The 16,618-nt window shown below is 45.6% G+C and overlaps 1 protein-coding gene across 1 annotated transcript in view; it reads right to left on the minus strand.

The window, feature by feature from the left end:
* Window positions 1-7,107: 7,107 nt before the first annotated feature.
* The window catches only part of LOC131293048 (NPC intracellular cholesterol transporter 1), a 33,685-nt gene continuing 24,174 nt past the window's right edge, over window positions 7,108-16,618 (minus strand). Inside the window, exons 6-11 of the mRNA XM_058321128.1 lie at window positions 16,183-16,368; window positions 14,265-16,112; window positions 13,315-14,190; window positions 11,698-11,780; window positions 9,707-9,761; window positions 7,108-8,182 (exon numbers count right to left, since the gene is read on the minus strand). Of these exons, the coding sequence (XP_058177111.1) occupies window positions 7,215-8,182; window positions 9,707-9,761; window positions 11,698-11,780; window positions 13,315-14,190; window positions 14,265-16,112; window positions 16,183-16,368 (4,016 nt within the window). The 3' untranslated portion in view covers window positions 7,108-7,214. The remainder of the gene's footprint in view (window positions 8,183-9,706; window positions 9,762-11,697; window positions 11,781-13,314; window positions 14,191-14,264; window positions 16,113-16,182; window positions 16,369-16,618) is intronic.

Below are 16,618 nucleotides of genomic sequence, written 5' to 3' on the forward strand. Positions count from 1 at the left end.
TGGAGGATCTGTCCGAAGCGCTCACCACCTGCATCTCATTCCCGGACAATACGCACTGCTTCTCGATGGTAACCTTTAGCTGCATTCGGTTCTTACGTCGTCGGTCATTGGTATCCAACTTTATGTCTCTTTAACCTGTTTGTTTCTCCTTCCACGCTCAGATCGCTCCCCTCTACGACACGCTGTTGGGATTGACCACGGCCAAGCGCGACTACCTCAAGGAGCTGTTCACGCACGAAACGGATTCCAGCGTGCAGCGTTTCTCAGCCTGCTACCACGCACAAAAGTTCGCAATTCGGCAGGTAATGAATGAACTCCAGGCGAACGTCGACGCTTGCGAAACGGATGGGTCAATGGCGTAGTAAAGCTCCCCTGCACCCACCGTTTACCGACTAGTGAAGTAAATGTATTGCTTAAAACTGTTTTGTATGTGTGTGTGTTTTTGTTTTTCGTTGGTTTGACCAAATAAATTCTATTAAATTACATTATAAATCACTTAAAAATAAATCGGTTCAAATATCGGCCAATAACTGATCGAATATTTGAATTTTCATTCATTTTACTGGTCTGGACCATGCTCCAACGTTGCCTTGCTCATCCGTAGAAGTAATCCATACTAGCCGGCTTCGTTTGAACCTGCCGACACTGAATGACTTATTGAATACGAAAATCCAATTAAAACTGCTCATGGTTGCTATGAAAATAGTTCTATCTCATAATTGGTTGCCTAAGATTGATCTCCTGATTGGCTTTACCCAGTGTTGGTCCTCCCATTGGGGACAGCATAAGCTCTTCGTCTTTTTGGCGTAACAACAAGCTTTTTTGGTCATGCCTGCCCATGAAAAGCTTACTAGACCTTTTCCCTTTTGTACGTTGATAGTCAGTCCTCTCATACAGAGGAGGAGGGTCCGGTTTCGGTTGGGATTCGAACCCACGCCGGCGAGGTGGTGGGCCTCGGCGCTCATGGGCCGATTTTCTAACTGGCGCTACCACTGTATTTGTTGTACCCACCCTCATCTTGGGTTATTATTGAACTGTATATGCCATTCGTAGTAATATAAAGCAATTGCATATACAAACAGCTTAAAGAAGAACAATGTGAAAATTTCAAATACGGAAACATTTCTAACCTTACTTAGAGAATCTTTTGATTAAGCTGTTAAGTACATTTTACAAACTAACAATTGTAGATAAAAATATTTTTTCGAGAATGAAGAATTAAAAAAACATAAATACTTCCATTTAACCACCTACTATAATAACATAGGATATCGTTTCGTCATGATCAAATACTACTGTATGCGAAAAGTTTCTAGAAGAATTTTAAAAATATTGCAAACCTTTCATACAAATAAACCTATCATAATAATTCCCTACGGGAGAGTTGCGATAATTGTTACAACGTTTCAGACAAAAAAAAAACGAACGACTTGAACAGCTCCACGCGATACTTTGTACAGCTGCAAGTGCCAGCCTTGCTACTAGCTGAACAAATCAACCAAGTTGAATAACAACACGTTGTCTCTACGACAGAGGATAAAGAACAACAAGGGGGGGAAAAATCTAAAAATTCGTGCGCACCGTTGCAGATTTCCGACGCAGCATGAAGACACGCCGTGAAGTATTCCTACTCAGTTGGTTCGCTTGCGTAGAACCCCCATAACGCACCGTCTGTACCAGCAACGGGCACAGCCTGGAAGACAAACAAACGCGCGGGTCATAGGTCAAAAACTCACCGTACCAGTTCGTGAGTGTTTGTGAGTGAATGTGTGCATACTCCTCCTGGGGCACGATGAAGATGAACTGGGGATGCAATGTCCTGCCGCTGCTGGCACTGGTGGTTTTTCTGGGAACGACCCTGCAGGTGAGGATGAAACACGACACGTCATCAAATCGCTCCAATTGCGTTCGGCTGTTACGTCACGCTAACTACGATATACTCACACCGGTTTTTTTTTATTTGGCTTCATTATTTAGCATGCCAGGGCCGAGCCACGGCCAGATTTTGCCATCAAGGCCACTCTTACCGGAACCCCGAAAGTGATCACCCTGTCCACCACACTGATTAGCACGTTTGACAGAGTTGACAATACGGACCTGCCGCTCACGTCCGGCTACAACTTGCTAAATAATATGAAGACTGCCCTTATGCAAATCGGCTCCAAAATTACCACCAAGGGTACGGCAATTGCGACCGCCCTCGGCACCCTTGCAGCGGACAAATCAAACGTGAATGTGACTCCGCTCTTTCAGGCCGTCAGCACGGCCATCAGCCAGCTGAGCCAGCTCGTCCAGAGCGGCTTAACTGCGGAGATGGCCGTCCTGAAGCAGCTGAACAGCAACAGCAACATCGCGGCAGGCCTCAATAACGGTTATCTAACAACCGTGGAAAGGCTGAACACGCTCTCCGGCGCACTGGATCGCCTCAAGGCGGGCGTTATCGCGGCACGCGACGCACCAGGCAACACACCCACCGCCATATCGGCCGCCAATCTGCGCAAGTACATCACAATCAATATGGTGCCGGACGTGCAGGATGCGCTGATCAAGCTGAACTCGGACGTTCCCATTTTCAAGTATGTCATCGAGTCGGGTCAACAGATGCTCGTCGTGGCGGATGCGTTCATCAGCGACATCAAGGACGAAGCGAGAGAGAACGTTGGCTTTGTACAGGATGATCTTCAACAACTGCAGAACAAGGCCACCGACATTGGTGACAACATTTCTACCGGATTTGACGACCTTATCACGCCCGTGTACAATGCACAGCTGACGGCACTCAGTGCTGTGCAGAGTACGATAGAGAGCATCTCCACCTATGCGGACGATCTGCAACCAGCGCTTTCAAGCCTGGATCTGCTACTGAACGCGGACTCCTTAAGCACCTTGACCACCAACCTTGAGGGCGAGTTCACTGCCTACAATGCGGCCCTTGACAGCTCGATCGCTAGTGACAGTGCGATCGAAAGTTTCTTTGTCGCTGAAGCTTGCGGAGTGGTTAAAGCCCTTGTCAACTCGCTCGTTGCCGCCGGTGATTACGCTGAGTACTGTTTCGTCAAATACTCGAGCAGAGCGTTTAGCCAGTTCGGGATTGCATACTACCTCCTGTCACAATGTTTCCAGATCGAGCAGATACGGTTGGAGCGGCTGCAAGACTTGACGGCAACGATCACCCAAATGATCATCTACGACATCGAGGATCTAGGTGAAGCGATCGCCTCTTGTGCGCCGCTCAACGACGGTGCACCGTGTCTGACTTTGGTACGGGCGAGTAGTTTTAACTAAATTGTAGTACATACATTTCATTACTTATCGTTTTGATCTCCTTCTAAGCTAACTGTCCTGCTTGCATAACCATTGTAGTAACTACTAGTTTTCTAGCCTTGATATTTTTCATAGTGAACCAAGCTGATGTAAGCTACGGTGTGAATAATCGTTCATTTTCCAGCTAAAAAAATCATGTTTCGATTGCAATAGAATTGTCGATATAATAATTATCTCAGCTCACAGAATGCGTTTTCATGCTACCTTCTCTTTTTCCAACTTCAGATCGGACCGCACTACGAAGTTCTAGCCACCACCATCGATGACAAACTAACCTATCTGCTTAACTACGTCGATAAAGAACTAAAGCTTAGCCTGCAGCGCGTATTTGCGTGTGTAACTGTATCCAAGTACTCGATGGTTGTCGCCCTGCAGCCCATTCCTGTGAATCTAGCTACGTGCGACCGCAACGGATACGCCCAATAGACTGGGCTGAATAAAATTCAGCCTGCTTTGCGTGAAGTAAACCTACGAAAAAAGAAAATGGCATAATAAGTACACAAATAAATGATTACAGTCAACGGATACCAATGAATGGATTCTACATTTTCGGTACGAAAGAAATCCAAATATCTTACGTATTTATGCAACTTTTGTTCGCAACGTGGGACTGTACATCCGTTATTATTTCTTTCATCGTAAACTACCAGGCGTCTCCATGGCAACTCTACTAACCACTCTCATCACTAGGCGGGGCACTTTTTTAAACTGTATTTTTATTCTCAGTAATTCATTTCTTTCTTCTATATAGTTTACATTTTCTTTTATCACCCACCCAAGCTTTAGAATGTCTAGGATTTTATAAATTTATTTCCTTCTTCCCCTTTTTCTCCTACTGGCAAACAATCCGTAATTTGAACGAAACAGCAGCTTCACTATCGCGAGAGAATATGGAACATTTGGATTTGGTTTGAAGGTGGTTACAACTTGTTTTCAATATGAATAAAACAAAAACCATGCACGTTTAGTGTTGCGTATTACCGATTGTTTGTGGTTTCAGATATTATCGCATGTAAAATATAACCTTCACTGGCTCCACAAAATTGAATAAAATCATCATCGCGAATAGAAGCGACAATCGTGAATAAAAAAAACGAAAATTACAATTTACCAATAATATATCCTAATCCCAGTGATGGTTACTGCTTCGATCAAGCGAACCGAGAAACGGATCGCACATTACACAGAGCGCAACTGTGACAAAGGATAATCTGTTGTCACATTTGTTCCCTATCTTTCCGTTGGTTCGTTGCCCTACAATTCACCAAATTTGGTCTAACTATTTTACATTTCCCGATCGATCCACTTACGAACGTTCTTTCTCTCCTCACCCGCTTGATCAACTCTATACATTATATACTATCTCTTGGCATATAGCCCTTCTCACGTTCAAACTTTGCTTCCACCGAAGCTTTGACATTCATACAAGCCGATACACTCAACGAATACCGTGTGCCGACTGTGTTGGAAATTTTGTTTGAAATGAAAATGTAAACCTAAAGACTAATTCTAAACAGAGCGACAATATAAGTATTAGTTTGAGACGTACATAACGTTTTTCGTCTACAACGCTACTGCTTCTGAGGATCTGGTACTGAAACGAAGTAAGCAATAGGCAAATTATTGTTAGCGTTTGATTTGATTTATAAACATTGCTTTTGCATTCTTTCCTCTACCGGAATAACATAAACGTTTACCTACACACAGGCTTTTCTCACAGTGGTATACGCGTTTACGTTTGTTTTACCTTCCACTATTACTATAAAGGATGGATGGTGCACTTATACAACAAATAGGAAGAAGCACTGTTGCAAACATACGCACACGAAACACAAACTCGAAGTTTGTGGTTTGCGTTCGTTGTTTGTATGGAAATGTTATGCGGCGCGCTCCTTCCATCTTTTGAATACTTTTCAGTAAATAGGAAAAACAAATTGGAATCACAAGTAGCTGGTAAGAGAAGCTCCCGCGAGAACCGGATGATGTCTGCCTGTACTACGCGTGCACACCTGTAATGGACCTACGAGTTTTTCTATAGTTTTCCAACGATATAAAAATAAGCCATACGACCATACGAAGAGCAAGGCACTGGGAGGCCAAGAAGCCTCGTGCAACGCTGTTTCAAGTCCCAAAGATATGACAGGGAAGGATTGGTAGCATGCGTCCTGCCAATGGTCCATTTGTCCCAAAGAACGCACGCGAACCCTGAAATTCTATCTAATCGTAATCGAACTTTGACTACTGCAAAGGCGGCATATATGACGTAAGCTTATTTTTTTTTTTAAATAATAACTCCATAGAAGACATAATGAACAAACGAATCACAGTCACATTCGTTCGATACGACGATCTCTTCCAGCCGTAACAAATATCAACAATTACCCTCACACCTCAGAAATAGAACTTTTAAACAAAACACACTGTTTAGCGGATTTTTGCAGCAGAGCTTACTGTTAGGGAGCCGCATACACTTTCACTGTTTTCTTTTTCCATTTCGCATTTCCATCACATCATGTAACGCATCCTGATTTTTACACCATGTGCATTTATAATCTATCTGTCCAGTTTATGGGCAGTTGTAGACATCAAATTTTATGCATAATTTTCTTAACCCCTAAGAATCGCCTGTGTTGCATTCTACCCTTTATATACTGTGTCTAGGCGAAGTGCGTACATTGGAACGGGCAGAAATAGGAAACACACAACCCCACCCCCAGCAGGAACTGGCATTCAACCGTGGATTATTATGCTCATATTCGTTACTCGAACCTGATTTTGCCCCCCGTTTTTGCTTCGCATAACACAACTATCCTTTCTTTACTCTCTCGCATACAAATACATACATACATATCCATCCATGTTTGATTCGATAAGAACCATTTCCTATTACAAAACTCTGTTTTCATTCTATAACAACCAACAAATAAGCAATCACAACGAACCCTTTCCAACTAGTTTCGCACACCCTGCCATATTTTTCATATTTTGCTTGCAAAAACTTCCATCATTATCACTTTCTTGTCCCATTTCTTTACATTTTTTTTGTTGTGATAGTAGCAAAACCGCACGAACATATGACCATGACTTTCTTCCACGACTTTACTTGCTTTGTTTTTACAATCCCTATACCAAATTTCCTACTGTCAGCTGAGATTTCCAGCATCGTAGCGTGCCACGATAAAATGTATGTTAATTTCAATATGTCTATCCATCCGGAGACAAATGTATACCAAGCCACACACGCACACACAAGACAAGAGCTGGAGTTTACGCAAGTTATTTGATTTTCCTTCCAAGTATCTCTTCCGTTTTCTACTACCTGTACATTGCCGCAGGATAAAGCTTACCCTGTGCGTTCCGTGTTCCATGCGAAAGATTCCTATCACTAAAGGAAAGGCCCATGAGTCGATTTCTCGAAATTTCGATGTCTCTTCTAATGATTAGGTTTGTATTCCCCTTTCAATTGTTGCTTTGCATCACAACGACGCCAATCTCATAGAGTCGGCAGTAGTCAGGAACGGAAAACCGGTCCACTAGTGGTAGCTCTTAGAAAGAATTGTGTTGAATCACTCGCTAGCTCTAGCCTTTTTATTTTGCTGTGCAATTTTGATGGAAATGTAAGACCCTACATTTGATCTTCGTAAACGATAGGTCGCGTATGAGCCACTGTGTGTGTGTGTGTGTGTGTGGGTGTATATTTTACGGTCTCCGAACATCTAAACTTCTTCTCCGATCAACGGACCATCATGACTAAAAATATAAATATGCATATATAGGTATGTATATATATATAACGATCTGTTGTTCATCCACTCCCGATCACCATGCTCCCCTGTACTCTCCTCGGCAATGATTTGTCTGCACGCGCAAAAAGCAATGTTTCAAGCTCTTCATTGCTTCCACCTGTTGGTTTCTTCCCGCTCGCGATTGGAAGCCGAAGCCGTACTCCATGACGTCGAATGCAAGGTACTTCGAATGCTATTATCGTCCGCCCCGTGGTCTCTCTCCCCGTCATCGGCGGTGATATAACTGGGACTCCATCGATTCGACGATGTGGTTTCCTTATCTTCTTTCTTCTCCTCCACACCCTCCTCCTCGTCGTCCAAGTCTTCGGAATCTTCCGCTACTACTAGCGGGGCCTTCGGGTGCTCGATCTCCGTCTGCGCGTCCTTCGATCTGCTCTTGCGCAATCGATTCCGGCTGGCTGCAGATGCTTTGGATGTTTTCGATGCCTTCGACGATAGAGACGACGAGGAATTGGAGGAAGTTGGCGAGAGCTTCGGTGCGCTGGCGCCACCGGAGGCTGCAGGCAGCTCAACGTTTGACTGATGGTGGTGTACCGGTTCCACGATCGTGCTCCCTCCTTTCGGCTGGCTTTCCCTCTTTATAGGTCCGTGCGGGGCGCCCTGCTTGCTGGAGGATGCTTGTTGCAGAAGAGGCTCGGTAAGCCCCTCGGTATCCTGACTTGTAGGAACGGCGTGTCGGACGTGGATGTCGAGGATTGTCCGATGTTGTTGGTGGTTGTGGTGCTTCGGGGGCGACTGATGGCCTCGGTGGCGTGCTGCGGCGATTCCACTAATCCTTCTTGCTGCGTGTTCGGTTTTTTCCTGCTCCTGCTGAACCTTAGTGTAATGCGATTGGTGTGGTCGCTGCTGGTGGTTATCGTCGCCGTCGTCGTGCTGGATGATGTCGTCGTGGTCGTATTCATAGTCGGCGGATTGTCGTTTTTGTCGGCCCTCGTCGTAGTACGCTGCAGACTGCTCCGGATTCTGCTCCTCATCGATCTCAGCAGGATTGGGGTGGTGTTGGGTATTGGCGACGTTGTCGCTGGAACGTCTTCTTCGGCGATGCATCACGCCTGCGTTACGACGACGATGCGTCCAAAAAGGGCAAGTAAACAAAACACAAGAAATCAGTGATCCGAAAACGGTTCCACAAAACCACGCGTACGGATAGGGGGAGAAGGAAGATAGCGAAGAAAATACATCACGAATAGCAGAACTGTACATGACATAACTATGAGAAGCACTCTACGATGATACGGTAACATATTCCGACTAATAAATAAAGCCAACATAAATAAACAGTTAGCGGAAACACAATACGTACTATAACTAAACTAAACAAAAAATGCAAATTCAACAACCTCGAAACATAAATTAATCAAATAGATATCGTGAGCTATCAAGCGATTTAGTTTGATCAAAATATTCACAATCTTAAAGAATTCAAAATGTATATAGGCCTTTATACAGAAGACTTTGCAAAATACACCTTACATCCAAAGCAACTATGAATGTGATTGCCCTTCACATATTCCCTGCCGTGCCCTGGTATGCCATTTATATACCACGACCGTGAAAAATGCTACATACTCCCAGCGGAAAGGTTAATGGCGCAAAAGAAAACGTTGTTAAAAGCTTTAAGCTAAAATCGTACCAACTATCCCTCAGCCACGACCGGGATAACGCTGTTATGTGGATGTACACAATGTGTGGAATGTGACTTAGTATTCAAAGTTGTGAATATAGGGTTATAGGCGCACGTGCGCAAGTGTTCATTGCTTGACACTCCTTGGGCAGGTGGTTTCTGTCTAGTTGTGTATATTGCCGCTACGAAACCCTAGAAAGCAGCATACATCTATTGATAGAGCGCTATGCACTAGGAGTACCACAGTTGATGCCGACCGGGATCGGCAAAATACGCACCTTTCCTCAACATGATTAAGAACAATGTCTAAAAAGGCACTGGCGACCATTGTCGGGCGTCGATTGTCGGAAAATTTTCCGCGTTGCGCACCCCATGGTTGGTAAACATATCCGAAGGTGGACTAGAACCTCCAATAATGCCACTTTTGCGCAAAATAATATTAAAATATCAAAACGAAAAAAGGCTCCACCAAACATTATCAACCACTGTGTAGATTGAACAAAAAAATTACTAATTCAAAAAAATACGATCAATTTCAACACATAAACATTGAAAGCTCATTTGGAATGTCTGTTTCATGGTATAAGCCATAAGAGACTGGTGCAACAGATGTGAAAATGATAGTGCAAAACGATCGAAGTACCACATGGGGAAAACAATAAACGGTAAAGGCCAAACCAAAGGAACACGACGTTTGCAAACATACTAAAACATATGAGCTGCACATTTATCGATGAGCATTTGGCAAGATACGGTGAACAGTATCCTTCCAATACAATATCTGTACCATAGCATATAGAGAGAAAGGCACGCACAGAAAGAAGATTGATCAAATGAGTTCTATATTCTTGGTTGACAAACAAAAACAATAACGAAAAGAAAGACTCTAGGAAAATCAAAGAAACTGAAACGAATGTAGAAAAGCACAATCATCGACGGAATACTTAGTAACCGTGTATATCGGCCTCGATCCGTTCAAACATAAATATTCTTTCATCCCGGTGCAGCTGCAGCGACAACATTTCGTACGCAACAAACGGACGAGTACAACACACGGGCGTATCAGGATCGAGAAGGGCAGAAGTACAATAGCAAGATGAACGGGGTGAGAAACGCCGTCAAGAAAAACACGGATATGGAAAAAGAAAAAAGGGAAACGAAACAACAATGGTACGATTAGAATTTTTGCTGCTACTTTGCCTTAGCTCCCCTTCCCCCCCGCAATCGATTGATGATGATATGCGTTCAATTGCTAGTGCGCTCTAAGTTGATTCACAGAACAGAAAGTAAAGTTAAACAATAAACGGATAAAAGGAAGGAACAGCACATCGGGTCAAACAATCAACATCCTTCGATGGATAGATTCTTTAGGAAAAATAAAACAACATCCCTTTCACACGCACAACGATTGACATTTGCTACCATGGGTTAGCAAAAAGCTTTCTTCATGTTTGCAAAATGGATAAAAGACGGAAGAACGGATGTAAATCCTGTTGAATAGGATCGATTCGTGTGGATTTCATGCATACACAATTAAAGATGAAAGTTGTTAACCAAACCTAATTGTGTACACCTGCATGATAGAAAGAATGCCAAATTTGCTATGAACGTGGACAGTTCTCACGGCTCATGTTTAGAAAATTTTAAATTCATATTCGGAGAATGATAGAAGCGGTTTGACAACTTACTAAAAAAAATGACGATGCTGTAAAAGAGTGGGTGTCAAAGGGATGCACTATTTTCTATTAATAATTCTCTTGTAAAATGTTGAAATCTAATTAGCAATGGACGAATACAACATTGGTGGTTACTATTCATCTCCAATGGACGATGATGACACACAACATACGAACGAAAAATACCAAAGAAGTGCTTGTGGAACCAGTGAAAGTTAAATAGACTTTCGTAAGTATCGGCGTGTACTGTGGAGTGCCTCAAACAGTCTAGTTAAACAGGCTACAACAGATTGTAAACAAACCAAACGTGGCCCTCCTCCAGACGGTGTACTCGGTCGAAGTGTATCTAACAAATTCATACCGACACCAAGATACACTAAATTGGTAGGTTGCGTAATAAATGATACATACTTTAAAATGAGGGATGCTAGTGGAGTTGCAGTAAACACCAAGCGAAGCCAGGTCAAATGGAGTTGAATGATGGGCGCAAATTTTACATGTTTTTCGATTCCATCCCACCAGTGGTTGTGGGTAGAAAACAAGGATCGTGATTGCCCACGATGGTGGCCACGTCATTCATCGGTAGAGTGACATTGAAGCAATATTCCGTGTTCGAATAGTACGTGCTTTCGTTCGGCTGCCTGACGGACGAACGGAAGCAACAGAACTTCGAGGGTGGATGCCGGTGGTCCCGCCCAAGCTTCCACCGATGATCGACGCAACTACCGCAATCGTTGGCTCCAGTCAACCCCCTGCGCTCTGCAGCATCTGGTGCCCTCATTTGTTCCGGCTGAAACCGGGTTGTTTCCGCCGGAGAAGGGTGGTTCGGTGGAGTGGAAACGTGCTTAAAACTGCTGGATTTACTCCAAACAGCGTGATTAGAACAGCGGCAACAGCCACCTGCTGCGCCGCTACTGCAAGACCGAGTTTGGCAGGGATAGGATCGTTTCTTAGAACTACTAGAACACAAAACCATGCGAAAGCAGTGCATAAGGGGTGCTAATGATGAGAAGGATGATGGTGGGACGGTGCGTGATGATGATGATGACGACGATGGTTGTGATAATGGGGATGATGATGTCGGTGGTGGTGACACTACGCTAGTACAACAACAACAACCACTAAAACAGCCTCCGAGACCACCAGGATCATCAAGGCAACGGTGGCCATCGGCAGGACGAGCGCTATTATTAGTGTGCGGCTGAGAATGGTGGTGATGACGATGATGCTGGTGGTGATGCACAACACTGGGGTTGGGTTTGCTTACGGTTGTCGACAGGGACGTTTCCTGGGTTTCCTGCATCGCTTGCCGTCGGTGATTGGCGAGTTTTACTTTGTTGATAGGCGCGCCTACAATTCGGTTGCCCGGAGGGGGGATTTTGATTTTTGTTTTCGACGGGTTCAAAAACACACATACACGTCAGCGCATTCGATTCCGCATCGAACGAATTTTGCATTATGCATCAACAATTGATTACGATTGTCCATCGATTTTTGGTTTTTGTTTTTTTTTTTTCGTTTTGCCGTATTCGTGCAGATGAACCAAACCAAACCGGTGACATTTAAACACCCGAATGCGTAATGCATGGACGTCATGGACACACATACAGACGGGAAGGGAACCCGGGGAGTTGTACGCGCGATATGTTTTGGTGGTAATCCAATTCGAATTTATTTCGGCATTGGACAGGTTTTTTGTATGGTTCATGGGAAGAGAAGAAAAACGGAGAAAAGAATACGTTACAGGATTAATAAATTTTGGTCTCAGAACGAGCTTTTTCAGATATGCGAGTATGTACATATATGTATCGCTAGAGGTAGCGAGATGGGAGTATTTGAAAGAACCTTGCTTTTTTTTCATAAACATTTTGGTTGGTCAAAATGTTTTCTGGTTGTGCGACTTCGAAGAGATTAATACGAACGAATAGTACATACATTAAAGAAACATGCACTACTACCCTACTGAGCGATGCTTCGATGGTTATTACCAAGGTGTTAGAAACTATGTTTAACTAACGTCGCGATGGTGGAGAGAGGAAATTCGGACGGGCGCACTCGCGGGATCTACGTAAACTATTCTAGGAAACATTCATTTTTAGATGAAAACATTGCTGCTAATGATATGATGACTGGGATGTTCTAGACACTATGTAGAAGAATCTTCAATGATTCTAGGTAATGGGGAACATGATTGAACAATTTTGTTTAACGAAATCAAAACTAAAAATATGAAGCCAAAAACCACCTTGCGATTGATGCAATTGGTATGAAGACAAATAATATGGTCTGGAGAAAAACAAAACTAAATATATTCGTGCGGAGGCAAAGACAAACAAAATACACAACTCATTCGCTATTCAGGGTACGAAAGAATTATGTCATGAAATGAAACGAGCTGAGTAGTTTCCTTCTCCAGCGAACCAACTCATCACGCACAGCGCACACTCAAACAAAAGCGTAAGCGCGGATGATCTTATATGATCAACTGTTTAAAATATGAAATTACTTCATACTAACAGCTACTTAGAAGAAAACAAACGCGATAAAGCCGCTCATTCAACGATAGCAACGAAACGATTCCTATAGCTCATTTTTCCTTCAAAGATGATCATAAACAACGGGGTCACTCGTCTGCACAAAAGGAAGACAATTATATAACTCACAATCCGCCGAATGCGAACGATTGCAAAAGCCGATAAGGTAGCGTAGATAGAAAGGAAATTAGTTGCGACGCACAGAGAACAGAGTAAACATAAAGCTCGAATTCGCACACCACCTTGTGTGTCTGTATCAGTGTAGAGGATCTCCCTCTCGGGTCGCCGAGGAGAAGGCAAGGAAAATCTTGGCTTGCATGACGTTGAACCGGGTGGCAAATGACACTTACCGATATAGCTGAGTAGAACCGGCAAAAACACGAGCCCGTGGGCGGCCCCGTACAGCACAATGCCCAAGTACATTCGGAAGTAGAACACCTGGAAGATTTGGCTGTGCGCGAACCCAAGCACCAGGATGCCACCGAACTTGGTGAGCGTAATGCCGGAGAACACGGAGCTACCCATCTTGGTGAGTGCGTCGGCGGCGCGCTTCTCGCGCGTTTCCTCCACCGACATGGCGAAACTGTGCACGAGATGAGAGCAAAACTCGACACTGATACCGACCGCCATTACCAGGTTCACGAGCGAGACGGCATTGAGCGAGATGCTCCAGTGGTACATGAGGCCACCGATGTTGATCACGATCATGGTGATGGTGATGACCACCACCAGTGACGAGTGGATGTCGAAGCCCATCAGTAGGAACGTGACGATGAAGATGGCCAGCACCGAAATGCCCATACTCTTGAGCGTGTCTGGCCACATCGTGAGGTATTGCTCGTAGAACACGTAAAACACTGAGTACGGGAACACCTCGATCTGCTGGATTTCCGCTTCGCTTCGGCCCTGCAGCCGCAGGTTCGCATGGATGGTGCTAGTGATGTTGGCGGAAATCTTTCGCGCCGACCGGAGCGCCTCGTAGTAGTCGGAGGACGATTTTAGGATAGTGTGAAAGGCCATGAAGTAGGATGCGCCAACGTCGTTGTAAAGAGCGGAGGCAGGATCTGGTTGGTACTTAACGCCCGTGCCATACGCAGCATGACCCGCCTTGGCACACGCTACATCCGGATTGTCCTCGAGGAAGAAGGACACGTATTGGCGGAAGCTACTCTCCACCGGACGTTTTTCCGGCGTCAGTGAAATATCGCACGCTCCACAGGCACTTTCTGTAAGCAAAAAAAAAAACAGTAAGTGGGATGTATTTAAAATTGAAAATTTACTGCTTATGCCCAATACTTACTTTCATGCGGACAGAAACTTCCGTTGGCCCACTGTTTGCAGCATCCCGACGAACCGGACCAATCGATGTAGTCGTCCAACCACGATTGGGCCGGCCGGGCGAGGTACGTGGACTGAGGCTGCTTGCTAGCGATGTACAACTGTGTCGAAAGGCTGTCCACGTTGCAGTACTGCCCGCCACAGATCAAATTCTGATCCTGTAGCATCGAGTAGTTTAGACCGTTCTTTACCACGAAGTAAACCGGAGGTCCAATGCTCAGATACTTCTGAAGGTGGCGGAAGAATTGCAGCACAAAGCTGTCACCCGGCATCGACAGCTCCTGGTCAAGACCGATGTCGATGTGTGGCGCAACGGCGATACTCGAGCAGAGCCACCCGAAGAACACGATCATCACGGCGACGCGCACCGGCTTCCGCATCACGAACGGTACGTAGATGCTTTTGAAGAACTTAAACAGCAGTCCCTCGCTGATGCTGGTCGGCATGTCCTTCTTGGAGCCGCGCAGGAAGCAGAGAATGTCCAGCCGATTGTCCGCCTGGCGGATCGTGTCGAGCGCCAGCAGACTTACAAAGCACGTAATCTGCAGGAAAAAGTCGATCAGCAGAGCCATTCCTGCGTACAGAGCGAAGGCACGTACGGCCGGCATATCGGACAGGCCTCCGAGGAAGAAGCAGCAGCTTTCGCTCACCGACGTGAGCAGAATCGATGGTCCGACACGACCCAAAATGCGCCCGATGTGTTCCGCGTGTGTCTCCGTCGGTTTCTTGGTGTCGCGCTGATGCGTCTGCACCAGGATGAAGATGTTGTCCACACCGACCGCAAGCACGAGGAACGGAATCACCTCCACGATGATCAGCGTTGCCGGTACGCCAATGTAGCCAAATATGCCCACCGAGGCAACTACCGAGGCCAGCACAATGGCCACACCACCCAGCCCGAGGGTTACCTTCGAGTCGATTAGCGCTCTGCTCCACTGGTTGACGTGACCGAGCGAAATGGCGATATATGCGAACATAATGATGTATGACACCAGGATGGTCGACACGTCGGACTGGGATTCGCGGGCCAGCTCGTCTTCGATCGAGCGCTCGGAGGTGAACGCGATGCTCATGTTTGCCCGCGTCCAGTTGCGCATAAAGTTCACGTACTCCGTTTCCCAGGCGAGAGCTGGTTGCAGCTTTTCCTTGTCGTGGTAGTTGCGCACCAGGAACGTTAGGATGACGGCGCTCGCCTGCGCATAGTTTGGCTTCTCGTCCGGCGTCTCCGGCTGCGGGATCCCACCGAGTGCGATCGCTGGATCGATCGGGCCACCGTACGGTGCCAGACAGTCCGGGTTGTAGTAGTTTCCGAAGCACTGGATCAATTTATCGAGATAGTTCACCACGTAGCCCTGGCCGTCCTCTTCCTCGTCGTTGAAGTTATCCATATCGTCCCCGAAGTAGCCCCACAGCGACTGAACCACACAGTCTTTCGTCACGACTGGCCGTTCGCTCGAGCTAAGCGGTGCAATACAGATATCCTTCAGCCCGACCGTATCGTTGCTTCCATCGTTGAGCGGAGCGGAAATCTTCTTGATCTGTTCCTGGAGATCGAACACGTCCAACAGAAACTGTCGATTGAACACGGGACCGAACTGTACCACACCGTTCGACGTGTTGTGCGATACGTTGCTTAGGTTTTGCGCCGCGATGATGATCTGCTCGATACGGTAGAACGGTTCGAAGGTGGAGTCGAAGTACTCACGCTCGACCCGAGACCTGGAGTACGGCGAGGCCCACAGTTCCACCGGGTTCGTGGTGACACGCAGGAAGTGAATGCCCATACCCATGGTAACGATAAACACAAGCCCTGCAACAACAAAAAGAAACATTCCGAGTTTAGTAAAATTTAAAACAGTCAGCAACGGTGTGTTACGTACCTCCGAGCAGCACAAGCCAAGGATATTTGGCGCATGTTGTTCCCCATGCGGTAAAGAAGTGCTCCAGTGCGGTCTCCGTCTTCGCTCCAAGGCGCTCGAAGTAACCCGACTCATCATCGTCATCGTCACCAGCGGCAATATCCGACGGATGGGGGCGCAGTTCTTGCTCGCCGTCCCATGTAGCACCTGTAGCTCCCGCAAAACACAAAAAAAAAACAAAAACATAATCTATCAGCGACAGCACTAGAGACACTTTAAAGCAAAGCTCACGTTTAACAGGACGCATAACATTTATGTATGAGTATTTATATATAATTACGATACACATGCACATTGTTTTACGGATAAGGAAAGACGGAAAAGATGTTTCAGAGAGTTGCGGAGAGGAGTGCTAGGAGAAGAACAACACAGGTTTCAACGAGACATAGTTGGTATG

Source organism: Anopheles ziemanni, chromosome 2 (assembly GCF_943734765.1).
Source record: "Anopheles ziemanni chromosome 2, idAnoZiCoDA_A2_x.2, whole genome shotgun sequence".
Taxonomy (NCBI): Eukaryota; Metazoa; Arthropoda; class Insecta; order Diptera; family Culicidae; genus Anopheles; species Anopheles ziemanni.